Source organism: Alosa sapidissima, chromosome 8 (assembly GCF_018492685.1).
Source record: "Alosa sapidissima isolate fAloSap1 chromosome 8, fAloSap1.pri, whole genome shotgun sequence".
NCBI classification, from domain to species: Eukaryota; Metazoa; Chordata; class Actinopteri; order Clupeiformes; family Clupeidae; genus Alosa; species Alosa sapidissima.
Genome location: NC_055964.1, coordinates 26,922,688 through 26,949,368, shown reverse-complemented (window position 1 = coordinate 26,949,368; position 26,681 = coordinate 26,922,688). Strand labels below are relative to the sequence as shown.

The following is a 26,681-nucleotide window of genomic DNA, read 5'->3' as shown; positions in this document are numbered from 1 at the left end:
AACAGCGTGACATGAGTTAAGCTTTTTTTAAGTTGGCAAAAGTTTGAACTAGCCAATAGCTCCGCTGGTGGGAAATGCATGGGACTCATAGCGCTGCCGCTGTCCTATAGCGTGCAGAGGGAATTTGAAAGACAACCGATTATCCCGCCCCTCAAACTGGGCACTGCGAATGGTGAGTCCCCAGACCCTACATCTTGATGTGGGTCTAGCTCGTCAGGCTACCTTTTGTGCATTCAATTCTTATTGTCTAGCATGAAGAATAATATGATACAGTACTGAAAATATTTACTTTACATATATACATATATAACATATTCTGCTGATGATAGTGAAAGTGTGTGAAATACAAAGGCAGATACAGATCTGAAGAAAAAGGCACATGTTCCCAAGCAAATGTCACCCATCACAGGAATTGATATTGTGACGACGTGACACCCACAGCAACGCTGAGATCAGATAAAGCACACACACTCGCACACATACATGATATCAATATCATTTGGTAAAAAAGAAGGAAGAACTTCTGGTCACTTTGGAGAGAAAGTGTCTTTGTTCCTTCTCTAGTTAGGTCTCTAGTCAGTTAGTCTAGATCAGTGGTCATCAACCTTTTTGAGCCCAAGATCCCTGACCTCGCCCTGAACAAAGTCAAGATCTACCATGAAGCGTCAAAACAGAATCAAAGCTAAAATACTTCCAATTTAAGGTCTTTTATTTAGGCAAAGGTATCAGGTCAAAAATAGCCTATCAACGCCATACATAATTTGAGTTGCGGGTTTTGAATAAATCATGCGCTATACCCATAATCCTGCGCTGATTTTTAGGCCCTGTAAACGTTGGCGACCATGCAGGAATTTGGTGACTGTTTGTGTTTTTCCTGTTATTCTCGGGATCTACCGGGCAAGTCCTAAAGATCTACAGGTCGATCGCGATCGACGGGTTGGCGACCACTGGTCTAGATAGTTTCTGTTTACACTTAACGGTATCACTAATACAGAAAGACTACCCGATCCACGAGCACCAAACCCACAGCATACATTCAGGCACCACAGTACAGCGTCTTCATCTATGGTTTCCATACAGTACATCAGCATTTATATTGATGTAAATTTGCAAAATGAACATTTCGACTCAATACAGCCTGCACTGTGCAAAATGACACCTATTTGAGGTCCCTGTCGAGGTACACTCCCCAGAATGTTTTTGTCCCATGTGGACCGTAAATATCGACCAGCGACCAGTTAGAGCTCAGTTTCACCTGGAGTCTGTCTTCCTTGCGGAAAAATATCCTGGCCATGCTGTGTGTGGTTCTCCCCCAGTACTTTTCCGTGCACGACACAGTCTCTAAGGAACTGATAACGTTCTTAGGTTTTGTGTAACTGTATCTCAGCAGACTCCGCTTGATCACTTCGTGAATCAGGACCACATTGTCTCCCTTGCAGATGAAGTTTTCTGTGAAACGGTAGGATATCTGCAGGTAGATGATGTAAAAGCCCTTTTTGGGAATGACCAGGCTCCGTTCGCTGTCATTGTACTCCATGTTGAGGTCCTCTTTGGAGCTGTTCTGCCAACTAAGGACTCCATCGACATCGCTGCAAACTAACAGAAGTACAAAATAGTGGGCTAGAGGGCAGCAGCCAGTTAAAAACAAAATATGTTGTAGTACTTACTTACATATATGCACTTGTCTTAAGATAATCCTTGCCATTCCTAGCTACATGCTAACTGCATCTCAACTGACTTTGTATCCACATGCTACATAGTGAAAGGTACATTTATTATTATTTATTAAAGGTATTAAAGATATTATGATTATGATTATTTGTATTAATATGTATCTCTATATCTAATCTAATGCAATCTTAGTATTAATAATAACTATATTCATTTTCTGCAGCATATATCGTATTTTGTTTATTACTGTTGCATATGTTGAAACCAAATTCCTTTTGTGTATAACTCTCTCTCTATAACACTATACAGTACCATTGATATACTTATTCAGGGGCGTAGATTTGCGTGGGGACCGAAGGACGTGTCCACACCAATGTCAAATTACGACTGAAATGTCCCAACCAATATTCAGGTTGAAATTAGTGTTGTCACGATACCAAAATTATGACTTCGATACGATACCTGCCATAAATATCACGATGCTCGATACTGAAACGATACTACGGCGAAATCCTAAGATATCTGGAAAAGAAAGGACTCATACATCCTCCAAGTGTATTGAGTCATTTGTGTTGAATTCGGTGCACTTTTGTAGTGTGCAGGTCAATTCTGGGTTTTAAACTTCCTACATAATTATTATTTTTATAGTCAGTAAAATAGTAGTACTTTGTGTGATTAAGTCCTTTATTTTTTGTTGTTTTTTTGGCTATTCTGCAGCAAGTAGGCTAGCCTATTTGTTTATCTTGCACAGATGCACTGTAAAACTCATGACAAGACATGTCATCTCACGCTACGCTATCAGCGTAATATACGTGACTCGCAGTGGCTCAAACGAAAAGTGCATTCTCTGTTGGGATAGTGATGACAGACAAACTGAGAGGGATAAATTACAGCAGCAAAGTTTCCCTTTATTTCATACAAATTGTGTATTTTTCGTTCATAGTCTAACTTATAATACTTATCTGTCATGGATTTGCACGAGTTGATTCTCAATAATACGGAACAAAATGCATTCCGTATCAGTTCAATACGGAACACATCTTTTTCCTTGCAAATACGGGACTCTTTCATACAAATCGTGAACTCACTTGACCAAATAAACTGAATTCTGAATAAACTCTAAATTCTGACACTCTGTTCATCCAAAACAGCTCCTCTAGTTGCATTGGTCTTCTGCATTCTGCATCATTACTACCCATTTGGAGGGTTCTCAAGTTTTGAGCTCAGCTTGGAGTGAGATTGGGGGGGGGGGCACTCACTAAAATGTTTTGCTTGTGTGCTAAATTGTTGTTGTACAATGAGTGTAAAATTGAATAAAGTAAGTGCACTATTTATGAAATAAGTGCATGATTTAGTAAAACTTGCGCACTATGTAGCAAAAGGTGCGCACACAGGACGGATTATCAGCCAGTGGGCCCCTAGGCACAGATGTGAAAACAGCCCCCCTGGCCACTTCAAAAGGTTGGTAACTCAGCTTAGTTAGGGTGGTCTGGGGGCATGCAAGTGTTTTTGGAAAGAAGCATTAACCCTTTTAGACCTTGAAGTGATGTGTTAAAATGACACATTGCTGTGTGTGCTCAGGGACAACACATTTGTGTCAATTTCAACACCACAATTATGTGGAGATAGCCGAAATGTGTGGCTGGCTGGGTTAAAAAGTTAAAATGCAGGGTTTTTTTTTTGTTAGATAGCTGAAATTTGTCTTTAACCTTTCACCCAGCCACACAACTGCTGTGTTGAAATGGACACAAAATGTGTTGTACCTGAGCACACACAGCAATGTGTCATTTTAACACATCACTTTTTAGAGTGATATAATCTACATCCTACATCTTGTTTTTGTTTATTTTTCAGGACATTCTGGGATTTGTACCACTCTGGGAAAGTATAATGTGATACTTGCATAGCCTATTTCTCTTATGTCAGCTTTTATAAGGGGAAACCATTCATGTTTTTATGTCACCAGGAAGCATGTCAGTAGAAATAACTATTCATTTAGGTGGGATAGATTGGAATCTTGATATATAATAATCTTGACTATGGGATATTCTATGGCTCACCAATTTACGAGATGTACAGTATGTAGCCTACTGAGTGAGGCAAATATTTTATTTATTAGGCTAATTGCTTTATTCACTTGAGTAGCCTATCGTCACTGAATATGCATGCCGAGACCAACTTTTTTTTTTTTTTAATGAGGACAGCAAGTTCGTTATTTTAGGTTGGTATTACATTATGGTGGTTGGCAGCTCATTGTCTGCAGCAGTCCTGTATCTTTAGAAAAAATGTATGTGTAGCCTACTCACTCATTGATAACACTAATTGATAATAAGCTAATTTTCATTCATTGTTGACATGGTCCATGGAGGCTCAGACAGGTGTCCCGGGACCTGATGAACACGGCGCTAAAAAGCACAAACGAGTGCGAAAGCTGCAGCCGCGACGACAAGAAAAGAGCAGGCAGCCACGAGAGTGAATGGTCGTATAAAATGAACGTTGCTGATGTCTGGGTTACACAAAGCTACAACGACACAATCATTATGTTTTCTTAATGACCGACAGTTTAGTTTAGTTTATAAATAAAAAACAATTTTGCCATAAAGTAGGCCAAGGCTATAGGCCTATTTGCGTTGCAAGTGTTCGTAGAAAGGCCTGATTTACACACACTGTTAAAGTGCCATAAGTAGACTGGTTTACCAAATGACAGACAGTTGAATTTCTGAATAAAAATAATTTTGGTGCAGTTTTGAAATCTTAAACGTGTAAACCCACACAAGCATAACGTGGTTGCAGAGAGGGGATGTCCTATTTTGGAATTTTGCCCGGATACAACAAATACTATTTTTTGATTGGATGTCGGTGGCTATTATTTTATTATTTGGCTGGTGAGTGGTGCGCTAGTTCTGAACCCTGCAAGAAATCCTCTCGTATCCCTGCGCCTCCTCTAATAATTATGCAGATACCTTGACATTATATCCCTAGTAATATTTCTGCGTGAGTGTGTGTAAGGTGTGGTGTGTGAACTTGTTGAATTGCGTGTGTCTTTACCTGCGACTAGGTGAGCATTAGGTCTGGGCATTCTTTGAGTATTTTGTGTGCGCTCCCCCTGCAGCTTCTGGTAGCCTTCAATGGAAGAAAAGAAAAACATATACAAAAATATTTAAAAAACATATAATAAACTATCTATATGAAATATGTAACCTGTGCCTACAGTCTTTCTTTGTCTTAACATGTTAGAGCCAGATATATACTTTATATGGCAGATATTGATGTAAATGTCATAAAGTATGCTGATATATGGCACCAGTGGGTTCACTCTTTGACATACAGTAGACAAATCCCTTCATTAAAATGCTATTTTGACATCACAAAAACTAAAGCTTTAAAAGTAACGGCGTGCACATACTGGCATATTGGAAGACCACATTTCACTGGTAGAAGCACTAGCAATTTGCTTGCCTAAAAGGGTGTCTGTTTGTGTCATTACACTAAAACACAATAAAGTTACTGTATGTCCACTCTTCCGATTCACTATCCTTGCCATCAACTTTGATTCTGCATAGGAGGCACCTCATCTGATTCTGGCCCTTGTGGAGCCAAATCTGCTAATTAAAGACCAGAGTGCTGCCAAATTTGTCACTATATTCAGTAGTCTGAAAATATTGTACAGGGTGTCAAGACACAGAATAATGACAGAACTGTAAGATCAAATTCAAAAACGTTTGAAGTCTACCCAAACGTATGCAAAGGGAATAGAAATAAATTGTATTGCATATAGCCTACCAGCTTAATTAATGTCAATTTAAAGACTATATTAGGCTATGCAGTTTATATGCTGTTTCCGTTGATAGTTACAGGAATCCACGTTGTTGTTAATAGTGTTGCTTCTAGCCCACGTTATCTCCAGTGTAAAGTTTAACTTGCAGGATGCGCGCACACATTGCATGAGCGCGCATAGGCATTCCATTTGAGTAAGCCTACTACTGATATGATGAAGAACTGCAAATGTGTCTTGACGCCGCCGTTTGTAAGATCAAAATAAGATGTTCTAAATGAAACGCGATCGTATTTAAGATCCAGTAGAATTGCACACAATGGCAGTGAAATGCCGCTGACGTTTGTGAGATCAAAATAAGATCAAATAAGACGTTCTAAATGGAACGCGATGTAATTAAGCTGTTCAGATTTTTCCAGGCGTCTTGGAGACGTATTTGTGCTGACAGGGTACCAATTGTAGGCCTAGGCTATGTCTCTATAGTTGATGACACCAAATTAATAAGCATTTCCTGATTGGGGAAGCCTTTTTAATCTCTTTTTCTTTCAGTCAGCGATTCCAGAATACCATTCAATCTTGCTATTAAATCTTGCAAATAATCAGACGTGGGAAGCACCGCCGTGTCAGTAGCCAAGGGCATTTCTACACAGAAACAACAAGTGGCTTGGTGCTTTCAACGTCTTTGACTCCCTGCATTTCTACATGTTCGTGACAAAAAGTGTGGAGCCTACGTCATAACACCCACATCCCCACGCTTGCTATGCCCTGCGAAGGCTAGCCTACAACTATAACTATTCTATTAATGAATTATTAATTATAATTACCTGTTGCTTCTTTTACAGGAGATACCTTTACAAAAGACACAAGAGAATAATAAACGATTAACATCTTGGTTGAATGCAAAAGGTGATTCTATCATTTCCAATAATGTAGAAAAAGGTGCGCACATCTAAATGTTAAAAAACATTAGATGTGCGCACAGGGAAGTCCTTTAACGTCAAAGGTATTATTATTACCTGTAACACGTCGAATGTCATATACATGCTAAAATGCCCGTGTGGCTTGGCATATATCGGCAAAACCACACGGCCATTAAAGACCAGAATATCCTAGCATTATTCACCCCTTGCAGACACGTGACTTGCATTTTGCACACTAGCACTTGAAGCACTTTGCACTCGGCACTTTAATCACTTGCATCATGTGATGTCAGGTGTTCAATTAGTATAAGTATGGGCTGCTAGGTACCTGTCTTATGTCTGAGGAAGGGCAGTGTGTCCCGAAACGTCACATGTGGTGAATAAAAAGAAAAAAATAATGGAGCTCTAGTGTGCAGACTTCTTTGTAATTTTTATTGTCAAATTTTGATTCTAGCATTTCCAACATCAGATGGCCGATTAGGCAGAAGATATTGGCAAGACATTTAACCCAATTTTGATTAAGCCAGGTTCTTCGTTGATACCAACTGACCTTTTGAAAGGGCTGTCTATCTGCTGACTATAAAACATTAGTTGCTGTGGGGCAGCCGTGGCCTACTGGTTATCTTAGGTTAGCTTCGGACTTGTACCTGGAGGATTGCCGGTTCGAACCCCGACCAGTAGGAACGGCTGAAGTGCCCTTAAGGCTTAAGCAAGGTACCTAACCCCTCACAGCTCCCGCTGTAACAGGCAGCTCACTGCGTCGGCATTAGCTTCACCTCACTGTGTGTTCACTCTGTGTTGAGTGTGTTTCACAAATGCACGAATTGGGATAAACGCAGTAAATGAATGATCCCTCAAAAAGAGTATAAGCAAGGGCGTCGGAGCCATTATACGAGAGTGGGACGTGTCCCACCCACTTTTTAAAATTGTTAGTTTGGACCCCCCCCACTTTTGCCGTGCGAAATACCAGTGCTGTTTTACTTATAGGTACGCCAAATAAATAATAACCTATAGGTTTACGCTAGGCTATGTAAAACTCCCCATTAACAGCATCACGTCACTAACCACAGCTAAGACTGCACAATCTCCTATTCACTCTGTTGGATATCTGAAGCCAGTTTGTCTACTTAGATACTGTAAATCCTCAAATTATGGCCGGAGTCTTAAGACAAAGTAGGCTACAGGCCTTTAGGGGCAGGATTGTATTCGAAACAGCCCTTTATTTCTTATGCGAGTTTTATTTTGAGACATGCGTTTCTTGGAGCGGCATACTGGTAGGCCTTCAAAAGCATGACATTTTCGGTTTAGTTTGATATTTAATTTACTTTTGGACTGTTTGATTATATTGTTAAATGTTGGGACTGATAGGCACTGAAATCTAGGGAGGTATTTGATGATCACTATTACGTTCCATGTAGTTGAAAGAGTGTCGGGATTTCAAACAAACCATCCGATCATGCATTCATTGAACGTCCACTGGGCTGTAATGGAAACCTTATTGCATAGCCAAGTAGCCTATTGAGTTATTTTTTAAATTATGCATGATTTACTTTTTAGTAATTTCGTAGGCTGGAATGCCCGAGTCGTGGCAACAATTGTGTTTAAATGTAGTAGCGTGATTCAGCCTCTGGCAAGCTCTGGCAAGGCGACAAGCGACTGAGCTTGAGAGCGACATGTTGGAGACCCAGCTGGAAAGTCAGTGGCCAAATGCACGCAAGAGTTGTACACATAAGAAACACCCAGAGTTTGGGGGTGCCAACACGTGTAACTCCCTCTGTCGCGCGTAAATGACACAGGGGAGAATTCTGGCAGGGTGAAATATGCGTAGTTACGCGTTTTTTGACTTTACGCGCGTTAAATGTAAGGCATTACAAAAAAATTGGTAAATATTTTACTCAGGAGTCGGGACGAAGTAACGCGCGTTAATGCATTTTAACCCGAAATGAAGTGGTATTTTGTTTTTATAAGCATATACAAATTCGCCAACAACGTCGCGAGATCAACAGAAGAGAAAAAATCCGTGTAAATTGTAGAATGTTATCTCCTGTCAGGCCTAGGCTATAGGCTACTTTCAAGATGATTGTGGCTGCAGCAAGTCGGACTCTACATTTGCGACATGGACATAAAGGCCTGCTTGAGCATATGAAGGCAGAACATTCATTCATATCACAGAGGGTAGGCCTCTGACTCTGGGTGGACTGGATGGAATGCTAACCTGACCCTAGCCAGATGAATGTCGTTCCGCTTAGCTCCGCCTAGCTTCACTCACATCCATCTGGGACCTCTTCCATTGAGAGTGATTTCTCCAACCAACTTTATGGTTTAGCCAATCAGGACGCAGGGCGGGAGTTTCATATATGTGACATAGCGTAGAAGCGACTGTGAGTCTGTTATTAGCGTCACGGGTTGGCTTCGATGTGAGTGGTTGAAGTAGCACGTCAATAGATGACGGACAAGTGGCTTATTCAATCATATGCAAGCATTTTTTGATTAGGCCCAGCCTTCTGAAGCAACACTTCAATGGATCGGTTCCAGATGGATGAGTGGAGCTAGGCGGAGCGAAATTCATCTGGCTATTATTTCAGGTCTGGCCCACACACTGTAAAATGACTCTTATTGGAACTGTTGGCCCAGGTGTGGCCCACACACTGTGAAATGACTCTTATTGTTCCTGTTGGCCCAGGTGTGGCCCACACACTGTGAAATGACTGTCATGCATTCTGTTGGCTCAGGTCTGGCCCACACACTATATAACTGAGTGTCGGCTGGGCCTCTGGGCCTGTACTGGCCCACACACTATAAAACTGATCTGACTGAGTGTTGGCTGAGTGTCGGCTGGGCCTCTGGGCCTGTACTGGCCCACGCACTATAAAACTGATCTGACTGAGTGTTGGCTGAATGTCGGCTGGGTCCCCGTGTGGCCCATTAACTACCAAAAGTACTTGAAAATAAACACAAATCCAGAACTAGTAATTAAAAGCACAAGCTACTTTTATTAACAAGTTTGACAAACACAACCTTGCAAATAAAACAAACATTTAAAAATTATACAAGCTTTTACATATATACACTTTAGAAATTAAACAAGTTAAAATATACAATCTACTTTTATCTACAACAATCGACTTCTTTCATATACAAAAACACAAACAATTAAACATTTTAAAACTGTATAATGATTCAAAGAAATAAATGATTCTAAATTAACATTAAACATTTACAGAAATATTCTATCTCTCTCCCTCACTCACTCACTCTAAAAGAGTAATTCCATTGTCAGTAGTTGTGGGTTGTGAGTTAAGTGTTAAGTGCTTTAAATTCTGTATTTTTGTACCATGTACCATGACCTACCCAGCTACATACATGCACACATACTCACTCTCAAAGTATTTTTCAATAGCAGCAACATTTGCCACCTGCCTTCTCTTTCTGTTGCCGCTTCATTGTTGCCTCCACCAGTTTCAGCAGCACTACCAGCCGGGGGTGTCTCCAAACTGCATTTAGGTATAAAAGAATATTATAAGATCATTATGAGGTCTAAAGCAAGATTTCAACATGTCATCTGTCAGAAGTTCTGTTTGTCCACTCAAATATACTTACAGATAGCCACCTCAGCTCTCTGTGGGGGTTGATCAAAGAGTTCTTTCCATCCATCCTTCAATTTGAGATGCATGGACAGCATGTCATTTCAAAAGAAAAGAAAAAAAATCATTAAACTATGTATCCTTTACTGTCTGACAAAATATTACTAAAGCCCAGTCTTGCCATTCTGCAGCTGTCTTGGTAACACCTCCCTGGTAGTTATTTTGGGCAACATTGACATTGTGTGATTGTTAAATGCTGATATATTACCAATGACAATCACCAAGAGCAAGACATATTTGTCAACACATACAGACCTGAAGCACTTGTGGACTTCCTTCACAAGAGCCTTGTGGGTGCTCCAGTTGGTTGGCCATGTTTTCAACAGCGCATGTTTCCTGCCCACTCCTGTTCTTTGCTGACATAATGGATGAGGCAAACCAAAAGCATCTAAAAATGACACATCACAAAACACAGGCCTAGATGAAAGCTGATTCCTATGATTTGGCTCATCTAAACAAAAACGTATTACTTATTCTATTAAATCAATGTACAACTTACCAAGAGCTCTTCAGGTCTCCTGTTTTTCCAACACAAGAAATGGTTCACACATGTATACACGGGTAGCCTTCTTCATCCAAAGGAGTGCAGGCAGGTCTCTGGTCAGTGTGGCCTGGATTCTGAGGTGTACATTTAAAAAAAGTCACAGTAACGTTAGGTTAGGTTAGGTTGTAGGAAAATACAGAACGACCTTAAAATACAGATTTTGATGAGCTTTACATGACCAGGACAGGACCCACCCTGCTACCATCTCTCTCTCTCTCACACACACACTCTCTTAAGGCATACAGTCTCAGTCCTGCCTGCCTAGTGCCTGAAGTTGGATAGATAACGATGAAATGCCCAATTACCAATCGCTATATTCTAAGTCATGCAATACTGGTTAACTGTTAAGCTATTTCTAAAATGATTAGATCACACTTTTCTTTGAAAACCACATAATTATGCAAGTATAGCTAACGTTACAGCACTGAACGTTTTTGACCACCAACACTGACGTTAAAGGTAGCAGCTAATTAGGCCAACAAAGTAGGCTAAAAAATCATAACGTATGTTACCGCTAGCTTCGTCATCGTCAAGGGGGTTAGATTGAAACACCCATTCTTGTTATGCTACTTGTTAAACTTTGTCTGCAATAATAAGCCTACGTACATTCATAATGATTTACATGCAATAACAGGTAAAGTTGCATGTTACTTACCACAAGGCAGTGTCCAAAACGAGACAGTTTCGCGCCGTCCTGCTGGTTTCAAACTGAACAGTTGCTCTGCTCGTGGCTCTTCCACATGTAATGGGCCGACAGTCACTTCACAGAATTGGGCCATGTACGTTTAGCGTCCGGCTGTCGCTAAATGTTTAATTTTTGCCGCCAACAGCCTCGATACTGATCAGTGTTCGTTCCTGAAGTATCGGGCCACACACTGTATGAAATCCGTCTGCCAAGATTGATTCGAAAACTGGCAGTAGCCCATCAAACCCCAATCGGGCCAAATAAGACACTCAGTAATCAGCCCAACTACTGCGTGTCAGTGTCGGCCCATTCAAGGGGACAGTGCCTCAGCCGACCTGAAACTCCGCCGACAGTGGCAGCACTCAGCCAGGATCGGGCCGACTGTGTTTACTGTGCTTCAGCCGACTCGGACCTCAGCCGACACTGCCAGCACTCAGCCAGAATCGGGCCGACTATGCTTGCTATCTGGGTAGCCTACAATGAGGTTAATAAAGCTGGTTCCGAATTAGTCATTGAATTAATAGCTTTATTTTGTTATATATAAGTATCTAAATAACCTGTTAAAATGTACCAGAATTCAGGAAATTGCATCTAGTCCAAAAGAAAAATTCTGGGGGAGCACCCCCATACCCCCTGCTGAAATGTCCCACCCACTTTCAGAATGCCTCCGACGCCCATGGGCCTACTATACTGCCGCAAGCTTGCAGAACGTCAACAAAATGTGTTTCCCTTACCGTTGACTGTACACCCAATAGGTGAAAGACCACCAAGGTGCACGTAAATGTAGAAATGACCACAGATGCAGTGAAGGAGATGCACACTTTACAATTAATTTCACTTCGACTTGGCGCCAGTCTGTGATGGGCGAGCTCCATATCGACTCGTCTTTCCATGTCGAATTTGCTCCATTTGTAAGGCGATTAAAAATCCCGGCTATTTACCCAGTCGTGACTCGTGTAGGCCTACGCCCCAAAGTGAGCAGCAGTGCATTATTTACATAGGTGGTTTCGAATAGGCTCGACTACTCAGACGTAGACCAACCGTGTCCGCGGAAGTATCAGGGCAATTTGTTGCGCTCCCGCACGTACGTCGCCTTGGTGGGGACAACCAGCGGGAAACAATAACTGGAGGCCAATGAAGCAACACGTTCATTTTTGATTGGACGAGAGGCATTCAATGAGTGATCACGAGTGGAAATGTCACTGGCATTTTACAAAACGCATGAGCATACCTTGACAAATAATGGCCTAGAGCACTCATATTTTCATTCTATATTGATCTACTTTTGCACACAGCTTCACAAGACCGGGTGCTAGGGCTTGGTTGTGTTTCTAAGTGATATCAAATGACCTAGAGGGCTGAAATGTTGTCAGTTCAGAGATGCTTGTAATCTGGCAGAAAGAAAAAAACTATTATTCTAGCCTCTGTAACTCTGTCAGTACAGTACATCACATAGATATTCTGACTGTTTCCTACATTTGATGGTAGGCCCCAAAAGAGGTGGGAACAATGCCCTCGTAAGTAGGCACAGTGCAATTTCAGGCAAAAACTTGAGATTTGTATTGGAATTCATGTGGTTAAATAATATAGGCCTATTATGTAAGCTCAGTCAGGACCAATTATATAAACAACAACAATAATAACAATAATGAGAATTATGAAAAGTCAATGAACAGAATTAACTTTTTTTTATTGAATACTGAATAATATAGTACACAGATACATGGTATCAGGTCGTATATTACACACCATGTTAATCCTGGTCATACAAGTGCAGCCTTGAAAATAAAATAAAAATATAGTTTTGGGTCGATAGTTAGAGAATGCCAGTGCAAACACCTTTCCTCCGGCCCAAAACACAAACAATGTGCCCACTCCCACACCTCGCCCAAAACAATAATCTCAGTGACTACACATAACAAAAGCTTTGCATCAGTTATTTTCATTGTGAAGGTCGTTGCATGTCTCTGCTTGTGCATCTTGAATCAGAGTTGGACGTGAAGTGAAAGCTTAGGTCACAGACCCACTGGAGAAAACAATGTATACATCCTGTACAATACTCTGTGAACATATCTATATTTATATACATTCTTCTGTACAACTTCATGTTTTTATTTACAAATTATCATTAGCGAATTGGAAAGAAGGATGAAGACAGACAGACAGAAGGGAAGAAGGGAGAAAGAGGAGTGAACAAATAATTAAGCAATCACTAGGGAAACACAAACACAAATAATTAGGCAATCACCGGGGAAACACAAACATAAATAATTAGGCAATCACCGGGGAAACACAAACATAAATAATTAGGCAATCACCGGGGAAACACAAACACAACAAGAGCAGCAGTGGTGTTCTACACTCAACCTGTCAGAATGTTGAACCTTAAAGAAGCGAGATGACGCCATTGTTTACGTACAGACGCATGTGTGTGTGCGCGCACACACATACACAATGCCCTCATGTGCATAAGCACTTTAGTGATTCATGAAATATTTTTTTGTCTTGTCGGTGGTATATAAAGCTGTGTAATGCTGTGGGCCTAATTGCTTTTGTTAGCTTTCTGGACTTTATGTCCAGTCCTCAATCCCCAACAAATGCTTATCTGGGTGTCACTTTAAGCATAGCTTTAATCATAATTACTTGATAGCTTTGAAAAGACATATTCTGTCAATGAAGACACTTTCTTTCGTTTTCTTTGTACTTGTACTCTGCACAATGACAATAAAGTTTAATCTAATCTTCTTACTCAATAAAGAGAACAAAGTAAGATGAAAAAAAATGAGATGTAAAAAAAAAAAAAAACTCACCTTTTTTCTGTAACTCATTAACACTGAAAAAACTTGCGCACGCACACACACACACACACATAGTACGCAGCCCATGCACATGCGCACACACTTTCACATGTGCACGCCAGCAAACACACCCCCTACGCAGATGTGCACACATACAGTACAAACACCTACCCACACTGCCCCACTCATTTCCTGTCCTTCTGTCCTGTCTGAATAAAGGTTGGGATAACCCATTTCCAACCGATAGCTCGTACTGATAACCAAGGGAGCAGGAACCATCTTGAAAGTAGAACAGATAAACAAATAAACAAACAACATGGTACAGGATGACCCTTCAGCCACTGATCCTTGACCCTTGATCCCAAATATACCAGCGCAGATCTAGTCTTGATCTGACCCGGATCCGGTATTCCATCTGCAATCAGAGACATTGCTTACCCGAATTATGTGAGGTAGAGCTCCGACAAAAAAGGAAGGAAAGCGGCAATGACATCAAACCTATGTATGAAGGCTGAGATTGAGGACCACCAATAAGGCTGTGTGAGGCTTGGAGCAATGCAATCTGCACCAGAGTTCTGCTCTGTTATGCTGTGCTAGAAAAAAAGATTGTTAAAATTGTGGCCATTGTATTCAAGAATCCTGTATTCTCCAGTTGTGTTTTTCTAGACCAGTGTATTCTAATTTAATAAATAGAATAGAATAAAAATAGAATACATTTCTGGTTTGTTCAGCTTCAATTTGCAATTGAAATGATATTGATAAGACAGGGGTGATCAAAAGTCTGTGAAACGATGGCAAAGTGAGTGGAAAAAAGAGCCATTTCAAATGAAGTGAATTTAAAAAAGGGAAAAGCCTTTTTGATCAATGAAACTGGCTTGTATCAAGTTAAATTCAACCACATTTCAAACAGACAGCACTAATGAGTTTCATGATACGTGGGGAACAATATTCCAATCTTCCCATGTTAAAACCAATATTCCAATCTTCCAACACCGCAAAATCAAATGAATCAATTTAAGCTGTTAAGGAACTAGCAAAGGACCATTTTCCTTTGAGATTCATATAAAATGTGTCACAAATGTTTAAAAACCCACACTTTTACAGCTAGATGAATATGCTTAGATTCGTTATACACATATAGTTGTGACTGTAGTGATAATCTGAGCCATCTTTTCCAGATTCAAGGGAACACATTGACTGTTTTTTGTTTTTGTATTACAATCAATGAGTGTAGGCTACTAATTATTGTAATTCACAGTAGGAGTGAGTAAGGTGTTTATAAAACGAGAAATAGGACAAGCAGTAATTGAGGACAATAACTACCTCGGAACAGATGATCTAGCTTCAGTGTCATTCGATATGGAAGAATGGCCTCTGTACCAAGCAAAGTCAAGCTTTGCTGAATGCACTAGCACACAGCTAAGCTCCTGGACATAGGTCACAGTGTCCCCTGTGTTTCTAGCTGTCTGTGCGGGTCATGTACAGTATGTGTGCAGTATCCAGGCCCATTCTGAGCAGAAGAACCTATTCATGCCCACTGCCCACAGCCGATACTTGGGACTGTGGGACCTCGTGGTGCAACGGTACCGCGTCTGACACCAGATCAGAAGGTTGCATGTTCAAATCACGTCGGGGTCAAAAAAATCAACACTCATATCTAGGGGCAGTCGTGGCCTACTGGTTAGGGCTTTGGGCTTGGAACCGAAGGGTTGCTGGTTCGATCCCCAACCAGTAGGAACGGCTGAAGTGCCCTTGAGCAAGGCACCTAACCCCTCACTGCTCCCCGAGCGCCGCTGTAGCAAGGCAGCTCACTGCTCCGGGTTAGTGTGTGCTCACCTCACTGTGTATTCACTGTGTGTTCACTAATTCACGGATGGGATAAATGCAGAGACCAAATTCCTTGTATACGTAAGTATACTTGGCCGAGAAACCTGATTTACATTTACATTTACAAGGTACTGGGGGGGATCCCATCCGGCCTGGCAAATCGGACTTGGGCCAGATCCTGGCCAGAACAGTTCCTGAGCCGGTTATTAGCGTATGTGCAGGAGGTGGAGAAGCCATGCTTTGGTGTTTGGTGTCTATGTCTGCATTGGGAGTATCTCCCACCCCAAACCTGACCCCAGTCCTGTCCCGTATTGCAGATATGAGATATCAGGCAGAATAGGTTCGTGTTTTGAAAGAGGCAGGACTACCCCCCCACCCCTAAACACACACACACACACATTTAGAAATATGAAGGACAAAAGGTTTGACCCCTGACAAGCTGCTTGAGTGTCCAACATTGCTGAAGCTTTTTCCGTTATTCCTGGATGTTCTGATGACATAGGAAGGACAACTGGCTGAGTCAAAATTCCTTCAGGTCATGAGAGGTCACTGAAAGCTGCACATGTGTTATGCACGTGATTACAGTGACAAACTCCCTTGAGCACCAGCATTCCCTTTACATCTCGGGGTGTGTGCTTGTACACATAATGACCAATCGGGTGCAAGCCCCTTCCCAAGTCTTTCGTTCTCACACTCGTGTACACACGGAAGACGGAAGCACTTGTGAAGAACTAGCGTTAGCATTGAGCAAAAGCCTTTCTCAACGTCAGGGCTGATTGACCATCAGCTGAGTTTTTGTCTCTTCATTCGGGTTCTCATTTCTCATTTTTTTTCTCTCTCTCTCTCAACGAGGAGGGGGTTGGAGTAGTGGTTTCTGTACAGCCCATCTCCAGCTTGCTGCCGCCTCATGCCTTGGTGTACATGTTGGGCACGGTGGTGGTAGTGGTGAGCGCAAGTTGGCCGTTGGGTGCGACTGGACACGGGTCCTCCTCCAGGAGTCCCGCCGGGTCAGCGTTGGGGATGCTGTCGTGGTAGCTGCTGAAACTGATGTTGTCTTCCTTGAGCTCGATGGTCCAGAAGGGCGCGTTGAGCTTGCGGTTGCGGTACTCGCGATACGTGTAGACACCGGCCACGAAGCCCATGAGGAGCACCACCACGGCGATGATAACCGCCAGCACCACCACGTTGAACTGCGTCCAGGAGACGACGGTGAGCGCGGCCGCCGTGGAGTTGCGGGTCGGGGCCGCCAGGCTGGGGAGCAGGGCCTGGGCCATGGTGGTGGTTCTGGTGGTGGTGGAGGAGGCAGGAGGGGGGGCTGGGTCTCTGCTGCTGGAGCTGGGCTGTGGGGGGCTGGAGGTGGCAGCAGGAAGTGGGGGGCTCGGTTTGGTTGTCAACTCTGGGCCAGGAAGAACTCGAGCTGAAAAGAGATGAGACAACAAAAACACACACACACACACACACACACACACACACAAGCACACACACAGACACACACACACAAACACACAAACACACAGACACACACACACACACAGACATAAGTAATATAATCTAGTAATAAGTACACGACTCTACACAACTTCTTGTACAGGCCATGGTCATATGTGAAAGTAGCTCAGTGTATGAGCTTTTAGTGTACAAAGTGTACAATGTTGTACCATAGATAAATGAAGTTTAAAATCATAGTTTTGCTCCAGGGCCAAGAATGAAAACCTATAGGTATACAATGTAACCAAGTAAGTGTATTTATGTATGAATGAAACATGGTACATCATTGCCACTTTATACACAAAATGACTATAAACTGAGATATTCCCACATTGATTTTCGTGTTCCTACAAAATACCCCACATACCATTTTTGTCCTATGAACAAAAAATACATCACACCTTGTTTTATCCTTACTATTTTCATGTGCATTTGTTAGAGACCTTAAATATTGGCTCAACACTAATAAAGTATTGTATTTGCAGACAAATTAATGATTGGTGCCATGTGGATACAAAAATGGGTTTACAAGACCCTCAATATCACCAGTTTTGCACTTTTTTCCCATATCTAGGGCCTTATATAAACTAATGGGCATGTAGTTCAGACTCGTAACGATCCAATCATACCGAGATCATGTCTGTCTTCCATCCTACAAAGTTTGGGCAGGCAAGCAATAATACTTTTTTTTCTTATTATTATTAATATATTTTTGGGGCTTTTTATGCCTTTAATCAGGCAGGACAGTGGAGAATGTGGGGTCCGGAAAGGACCATGGGGTGAGTGTAAAAATGATACGAAATCAAGGGTGAAAAAATGTATGAAAACATTGGAATTTAACAAAAATATTTTACAGGTCTTAGTTTTGGGACCTAAATATTAGGTAGAAATCTGAGACAGTGCAGCAACCGTTTTTCTAGATTTTGTCTGATTTGACGTCGCACAGGACGTGGGAAGAAAGAAAGTGACAAGTGTTGAACATTACAGGAGGTGCATCACAACTCACACTGCTTATCTCAATAAATACATAAAAACATAGTTTTGGTTGACCTGGGAACTATCTATAAAATCTATAAAATAATATTGTTGCTGTGGTTTCAGGACTTGTCTCCCAACAAACACATCTTGGGTGTGTCTCTGTCACAGTAGCTGTAAGGAGAGCTGGACCGAGGCGCAGGGCAAGTTGAGGCAAGGCGAGATCGAGGCACACTTAGCGAAAACTAGTGATGTGCCCAATGAAGCGAGGCTTTGGAGCTTCATTCGAGCAGAAAGGGGCGTGCCAGATGAAGCCCCGGTTTGAGGCTTGTGTCGTTTAAAAAAAAATCACGTGACTGATGACAAACGAGGCCTCGGTTTGTGAGTGTGATGTCTGAAGCTTCGTTTGGGACACACACCCACGTTCTTTTCTTTCCGGAAAATGTCCATAATCCATAATATAATGCACATAGAAATAAAAAAGAAATAGCCTAGGCCTAGCCTAAAGCTTTGCCATTTAGAACAATGACATTAAAACGTGTCTGTGTTGCAATCTTGTCTCAACTTCAATCATGTAATTTAAAAGCAATACAGGCTAATCATTTCTATGTAGGCCTAACAATAATGGCTGACATAATATTTTCCTTTTATTGAAAGTTTGATTCATGAAACGTCAAAACATGTTAGGCCATATAGGATTTGGTTTAATTAGGCACCTGGTCGTTTTCTTTTCACTCTTGTGCATAGCGTGTTGAGGTTGATAATATTTCGGCCTGGTCCAGAAGCTAAGTAGTGTCTACTGCGGTCGTTAAGTGGATGGGAGACCGACTGGATCATTGACTGGGATAACACGCCTCCACGGAAACACCAATCTTCACGTGACAACGAGTGACGGGTTTATGTTGCCTAATCGTAATTTATTGTATCGAATTGAGACAAAAAGAAATGCAAATTTCTTGCAACACTTGTAATGAATGAAAACATTACGAAGCTTTGGCATTGTGTTGAACGTTGTAGGCATTCTTTTCACTAGTCCGTGGCTGCAATAATATATGCAAACAACCAGATGTCGCTGTGTTTTCCTTGTCTTCCATGTTTCAAAGCGTCGGCACATTAGGGAAATGTGCCGAGTAGCGCTCGAGGCTTCATTTTCCCCCATCACTAGCGAAAACAGGAATCTTTAATATGAATGAACACTACAGCAAACCACGAAACAACATCAATGACCGACCAGACCGACCGGGGCCTGAAGGGAGACAGAGGGTTTAAATACACAGGTACAGGTTAACAGGGCACAGGTGAACTAGGAACAAGACTCAGGTGAAAACCATAATTACACTAACACAGGCACATGGAACAGAGACACATGGCAAACAAAAGAGCACATGGCACAAAACACAGGAAGTAAACAAAGCAAACAGGAAGACAAGAGGAGCAGACATGGAAAAATATTAGACGGGGAGAACAAGACAAGACAGAACAGGAACTGATCCTGAAATTACCCCTACCAGTATCAGTTGCTTTCATACAATTCTCTGCTGTTTTTTAACATTATCATTTGCTTATGTCATGTTAGTCAAAATGAACTATACTTATGGATGCTGAATAGTCGTTCCCAATAAAACTAATAGTCTTCATTTCATTGCTTGAGTCATTACATACAAAATTGTTGAACTAGTTATCAAATTCTGTCACAGTGCTGTAGAATTGCAAAGAGCATACAGTAAAAATGTATGCATTCAGTGTGTTGTACTCACTTACTCACCTAACTACAGCAATGTGTAACTTTACTGTAGTTTTCAAATGGCTGTACAAGTACTGTATAGTGCTGTCTTGAGCATGTTCAGGTAGTGTCACCGAGTTCTGACCTTTTTTGCATTGGAAAACACTGAGAGAACTGTCATAATGAAAACATGACAAAGCCATTTGACTATCTTGTTCATAAACGATGGTGTCAAGACTTCTCATTTTGATGACACTGACAGTTTCATTGACATGAATACCTGTTTTTGAGGAATGGACTATCCATTTTGAGCAAGTGACGTGCTTTTGCAGGTCATCCACTAGGTTTTGCAATTTGCACTAATTGTTTTGAGAATTGCACTAACTGCTGTGCAAATGTTAATAGTGATGTGAGAAAAGCACCAAAGCGACTGAGATAAACTGTAGTATGGATGGTCATGGAACTAACTGCAGGATCTACAGCAATGACAATGAGCGTTCCTCAACGATGACATAGATAGATAGATAGATAGATAGATAGATAGATAGATGTTTTAAAGAAATGTAGCCAATACAAGGATGATCTCAGTTATTTGGGGTTATTTTGTCCGGGGTCAAGGACAAAAGTAACCCAAAATAACATCATCCATGTAATGGCTACATTTCTTTAAAGCTTAGCCACTCAATAACCTGAGTAGACATTTAACAGCTAAAGTGTTGTCCAATTACTGGAAATTTTCCCACAGACTGATGCACATACCTGTGAATGATTTACTTTAACACATGTACTTGAAAGTACAAAGGTCTAGGAATATATAAAGTCATTTCATCTTCATTTCCTTAAAAACCCAGGATCTTCCATGTGTCTTCTAGTGTTTCATAGTGACAGGTGCATTTGAAGGCACATTTCGCACAGGATATTTTACTGTTATGATTACACCCACTGGCATGCTGTAAATAGTTGATTTCAGCTATAAATAACTTAAGCTGATACGGATGTAAACTGTCTGAAACAACATGTTGCCAGGCAACTGGTGAGTGGTGTTGTTTTATATTGTTTTATATTGCGCAATAACATTTTGGTCTGGTGAATCACACTGAATCACTAATCTCACTCTGATTTTTGTGAACGAATCAGCATTAGTAATGTCATGCCATTTTCCAACAACAATCGCCATGGTAGATTCACGCTTACCCCTGAGAGTGCAGTTGTGTGTGCGGGCATTGCCAACATAGCCGGGGGCGCAGAGCTCGCAGTGCTGCCCAGCTGTGTTGTTGGCACAGCTCAGGCAGTGTCCAGTGTCAGGGTGGCACAGGCGTGGCGCGGAGCGGGCATCTGCGTTCCCGTTGCACTCGCAGCGAACACAAACCCCTCCCGAGCGGTAGTAGCCATCGCGGCAGATATCACAGGTGCCGCCGCCGAATCCAGCCTTACACTTGTCACACACTGTCTGCCCGGCAAAGTCTGAGGGGATACACACACACACACGCACACACACACACACACGCACACACACACACACACATACAGCAACATGTATTCAAAACAAAATCAATGTATATGCAAATATGTTTGCAGACAGTTCAATTAATAACGTAACATGTGTGATGTTGAAACTCTTTGAGAGAGAGAGACACTCATGAGACAGCATTTTCACATTCACCAACTACAGTATGAGCAGGAGGCAGACAAATCACACTTCTGAGCATGGCCACTAGATGGCACTGCACTAATGTGATATTTAATTTCAGTCAAAAAGCACACCTTTAGCACAAAGGCTTTAAATTGTCTCAGCCTGGCAGACAGGCTTTAAAGTATAGGACACCTGTGCATACACTTTATTAGAGCATACAAGAACAATAGCACTGTTATAGAACTGAGGTTAGGAGTGGTTAGAATTGGGATAAGGGAAAGGATGAGCTCTGGGGTGATGGCAGGGTTGTGCACAATTCGAATTGTAATTCTGCTTCCTGTTTGCTACCTCAATTGAAATGCAAGTGAAATTCAAGAATTTAATTGGAATTAAAGAGCCAGTTTCAATTCAATTCTGGAATTTTGCACAAGCCTGGGTGATGGAATAAAGTGTTGTTACACAATGATCATTAGTGTGTTTCACTATAGTCAACAGTTTAAATGTGGGTTATGTAATAAAAAAGTATTATCACATACTTTTATTTTATCAGGATTGTGCTCACCACAAAGACCGGACATTGTGCCATGAAATCTTTCCCTGGAGTCCACTTTATTACATAGAGTTTAGCTATCATGTAGACTTTAAGCTTCCTAAATTGTCTATTACATAATTGGCTCAAACAGATTTACTCCATTTATTCCATATTATTGGGACAATGACAAAAATCCTCTGTTCTTGTTAAACTGTATTACGACATAGAAATGTCTTTCCAGGTGTAACTTTCATCAACAAGCTAGCTTTAAACAAAACCAGCAAGAACAACAGTCGTAAATGCATCACTGCAGGGCCTCTAAACTGAGCTTGAAGCAGTCTCGAAGGACATCCTTAAGTGGCCGCTCTGCCTAACCCGGGCCCTGACCTCCGACCCCAACCTGAACTGGTTTAAAATGCACTGATGGAATTTGGTTAACATGGTCAATGGTACACGCTGAATGGGCTGCTCTGTGAAGGCGGGGTGAGTGGGTGGAAGCTGGGAGGGTTAAAATCTATGTTATCTATCTGTTCTACAGGCCTACAGCCTAACTACAGATAACCCCTGGAGGCCTGTGACTCTCATAAGAGGAACAGTAAATTGCATTTGTTTTGACCTGATTTGCTTGCTGTGGCCTAAATCATAGATCAGACGGTTTTCCTTTGATGTGACATGGCTTAAGAGTATCTGTTCTGTGGACCATAATTTAAATGGCAGGCAATGGGCAAAGTCTATCAACAAGCAAAGTTCTCGTGTATGAATTACAGAGCTATCGTGTGGCATGTGGATGCATTCAGCTGACTTTTCCATGTTTGTGATTAAAGTCTTGCTCATAGTGTTAAGTTAGCTAATTGATTTTGCCTAGTTATTAAAATAGCTTTAATTACACTTAAGACTTTGCACTTTGACCATCATTCAAATTAGGGCCCTGTCTCTGTTATTTAGCATCGTTCTGCAACTACCGGTACTTTCAATCCACTCTGTGCATCTCCACTCTAAAGAAACTCATGGGCATTTAAGGAATATGCATTGCATTTTGCATAGCCTTTTATATGTAAGGGATAATGTATTGTCCGCCGGTAATTATCAGAAAATAAGTCCCGACAGGGAGAACAGAACCCCGACGCACAGAGTGCGAATTACCCCACCATAATTGGGGGGTACTGCTCCTTCACTTCTTCTGACCATCATGGTCTATTACCATATCAATCCCCACCGTGATCGCCAAGTGCAACGTGTTGTGCAACACACGGTCTAAACATGCGACAAACTGATAATCAGTAGGCTACAGAATATCTCATCGTTCTTATACTGTATATCCAAAGAGAACTGTTTTGATCAACTCTACCCTCTGCCCTCATCGTGTCGTCTCCCTGCGGCCTGCTCACGGCTTTTATCCTGTGCCTCTCCTGTCTGCTGCATGGGTACCCCTTTCCTTAACACATATGAACAGTGTATAAAACCTAACTGCACCTACACTTTTAATGTAATTGTTTGTAGATCATAGTGTTAATATTTCCTGCTTACTCTTTTAGCTCCAAAAAAGTGCCTGATGTCTGTGTGCCCTTTCCTTTTCCTCATAGTGTCTCTTTGAATAAAATAAAATAGTTTCATTAAGATAGTATCAGGGTTCTCAGATGAAACTACATTTATCAAACTAAAAATATGAAATAATATAATGTAAAAACAATACCAACCAATTAAAAACAAATTCAAATAATAGCAGATATTTAGCCTAGGCTACTTGGGTCTTTTTATGTTTCCACAGGTTTCACTGATATTATAGGCTTAGCTACATCAGACCCTCTTGTGCATACCGGTAATATAAAAACACAGGATTTGTGCCAAACTAATTTCAAAAGGGCACAATAATTTATTCAAGATATAATAAGAATGGACACCTAGGCTATGGAGTTAATCTTGGAAATGACAATTGATTTTACCTCAACACAATGTAGGCTAAAGGTTTATTTAAATAGAGAATTACCTTGCTAACTAACCTTGGTAACTAACCAAGGTCCACTTTACTAGCCTCAGTGGGTAAGTAAGTAGCAGGTAAGTAGCCAGTAATTCAATGTATGAAGACGAGGTGACATGAGCTATGAAAGAACAAACACGTTTATAAATGAAGGTTGTAAAATAACACATTTTCAACAAGCTAGACGTCAGTTAGCAACTTACATTTACCCATGCATGTCAGCAGCAAACCGAATTTTGCCTACTGGAGGAGGAATTTACCTAGCGTTTTGTCATTCAATGTTGACACTTGCTCAGTTGCTTCTAGCGCCACGGTGGTTAAAAATGGTACAGTCCACAATAGGGGTTTCTGAAATCGCTTTACATTAAAATGTTCCTACAGTGAAAATAGGAGTTGACTTGTATTGTAGGCCTAACTGTAATGATATTTTTTCACAATATCAGAAAAATTATCTGACCCCCCCAAAATTGATATTTCTGTCTCTTTGGGTTGTAATTAGTTAATGAAAATGTGCTATCAGCCCAGAATTGGGAGCACTGTGTAGTGTAATGTAGTGAATAAGGTCACATGGATTTGGATCATAGTATTTAGTCATATTATTATTATTATTATTATTATTATTATAATTATATATACTGTATAATAATAATAATAATAATAATAATAATAATAATAATAATATTGGAACTCCCCCTATTACCGCCGGTCCCGTATTTCCGCCGTCTTGCGTGTATGTGTCACTTAATATCCATTTATATACAAACCAAGACGGCGGATTCCTAAAGAAACGCAAGCACCCACAACATAGGTGTATCTAAATTAGCTATGTACCAAAAATGACATTTTACCATGACTCGAAGAGCTGTAAACAGTGTTGTAATGCTGCTTGACCCACCAGGCCAGAACTAACCTCCGAGCGTGGTAAACAAAATCGGATATTTCAGGCAGTAAATGCCCCGGTAAGAACCAAACCAGATTTGGTTCAAATCTACACACCTATGGCTACTGAAAAATGTAAGGTTCATTTATCAAATGTTATTTTTAAGTATTAAAAAACATCATTGTTTTAGAATTTTCGAACGAAAGTGGTGGTAATTGGAGGCGTTACGATATAGATGTTACTTTTGAATAATGCTTATTGTTGCTCTTTAAATATGTTTTTGGCCAACTCTCTTTTGCTTATTTTTCCCATTGTTTGGATCTAAGTGGCTGTATCAGTTGGAATGAAACAGTCTGCGCTAAATTCCAACAGTAAAAGCACGTGAGGCCCGGAGCAGCAGTCTCTATCAGATCAGTGACCACACTGGCTGGGATACCTGATGACTGACCGGCAGGGCCTCCCCTTTGGAATGGACTTGATGGACCTGACAGAGACACACCACGCCTGGCCACGCCTGACCAGCTGCTGTTCCAAAAACAGCCCCACAAAACCAAGCTCACATATTAAAGGGGGAGCTTTGCTTTGTTGTGAATATGAATATGGTGGTCGTAAACAGGTGTGCTTGTGTGTGTGTGCATGTGTGTGTGTGTGTGTGTGTGTGTGTATACTATATGTGTGTGTGTGTGTGTGTGTGTGTGTGTGTGCATGCATGAGTGTTCCTGGGCAAACAGAACTGAGGGCAGTGGAGAGAGCTGAACGCCCCGGGGTTCATTTCACAAGTCACGGAGGCGGAAGAATGTGTTCAAGTCTCAAGAGATGAGTTTAAGTGTTCACAAACACACACACAGACACACGCACACATGCACACACAGGCACCCTTAGCGGAGATCTAAAATATTTATGCCTGGGATAGAGACCATGGAGTGCAGAATGACTGCTCTTACACACACACACACAAAGAGCAACTGACCTGCATTGAGAGATAACAGACATTAATCCACCCTATAAAATGACTGCTGCATGACAGAGCAGACGGCATGAACACACTCACTGTTGATTTAATTTTTTTTCCCAAGATGTGCATGCTGAATACAGTGTTCAACACATGGCTTCCATTTCATAATCTCAGTGCCTCTCCATTGCAGGTCATCCCCAGCATCCTCTCTCTCTTCCTGCCTATCACACCTCCATTGTCAGGCATTTGTCTAAAGCTGCCTTTCATCACATATTCTGCCAAATATCTTCAGGATTAGTCAGTTGTGGCAGAGCGGCTACTTGACTGTATTGTGGCAAATGCGTCTGTACGCACTGCGATCCTGCCGTGAGCTTTTTGTTTTTTTACGAGCTGGAAGCTGGAAGCTAGGATCGGATTAAAAGGATGTGTGGGTGATTGTGCTGGGCTCAAGGTGTAGGCAATAACACCATCACAGTCCAGGGGCCGGATAAGACTAGCAGGGAGTGTGGGAGGGGGCAGAGAGAGAGGGAGAGGTCACCCTCAGGGGCTTCCAGAAGCCCTGGACACTGGGCGGATGCTGTTGCCATAGCTACTGTGCTCTCAAACAGAAAAAGTGATTCCCTGGCGGCTCTGATGTCTTGCTCTCTCTTTGT

The 26,681-nt window shown here is 41.5% G+C and overlaps 2 protein-coding genes and 1 long non-coding RNA gene across 5 annotated transcripts in view; all 3 read right to left on the bottom strand.

Moving 5' to 3' along the window:
- Window positions 1-268: 268 nt before the first annotated feature.
- Window positions 269-12,322, bottom strand: LOC121714686 (tumor necrosis factor-like). Of its 3 annotated transcripts, XM_042099679.1 has the most exons (4): window positions 11,974-12,322; window positions 6,271-6,295; window positions 4,720-4,794; window positions 269-1,596 (listed from the first exon to the last, which is right to left on the bottom strand). In XM_042099679.1, the coding sequence occupies exons 1-4, from the start codon at window positions 12,130-12,132 to the stop codon at window positions 1,160-1,162; spliced, it is 696 nt and encodes a 231-aa protein (XP_041955613.1). In that variant the 5' UTR covers window positions 12,133-12,322; the 3' UTR covers window positions 269-1,159. The 3 variants fall into 3 exon arrangements, with proteins under 3 accessions (XP_041955613.1, XP_041955614.1, XP_041955615.1); XM_042099680.1 differs by lacking the exon at window positions 4,720-4,794; XM_042099681.1 differs by lacking the exon at window positions 6,271-6,295 and having other exon boundaries at window positions 11,974-12,075.
- On the bottom strand, window positions 9,402-11,725 carry LOC121714688. Its single transcript, XR_006033403.1, has 5 exons — window positions 11,210-11,725; window positions 10,510-10,628; window positions 10,266-10,398; window positions 9,967-10,021; window positions 9,402-9,860 (listed from the first exon to the last, which is right to left on the bottom strand). It is a non-coding gene; the product is annotated as an uncharacterized LOC121714688 (long non-coding RNA).
- Window positions 12,323-15,926: 3,604 nt separating the features above from the next.
- Window positions 15,927-26,681, bottom strand: part of si:ch211-158d24.2 (multiple epidermal growth factor-like domains protein 9) — a 41,214-nt gene continuing 30,459 nt past the window's right edge. The window contains exons 5-6 of the mRNA XM_042099677.1: window positions 21,245-21,514; window positions 15,927-17,281 (exon numbers count right to left, since the gene is read on the bottom strand). Of these exons, the coding sequence (XP_041955611.1) occupies window positions 16,770-17,281; window positions 21,245-21,514 (782 nt within the window). The 3' untranslated portion in view covers window positions 15,927-16,769. The remainder of the gene's footprint in view (window positions 17,282-21,244; window positions 21,515-26,681) is intronic.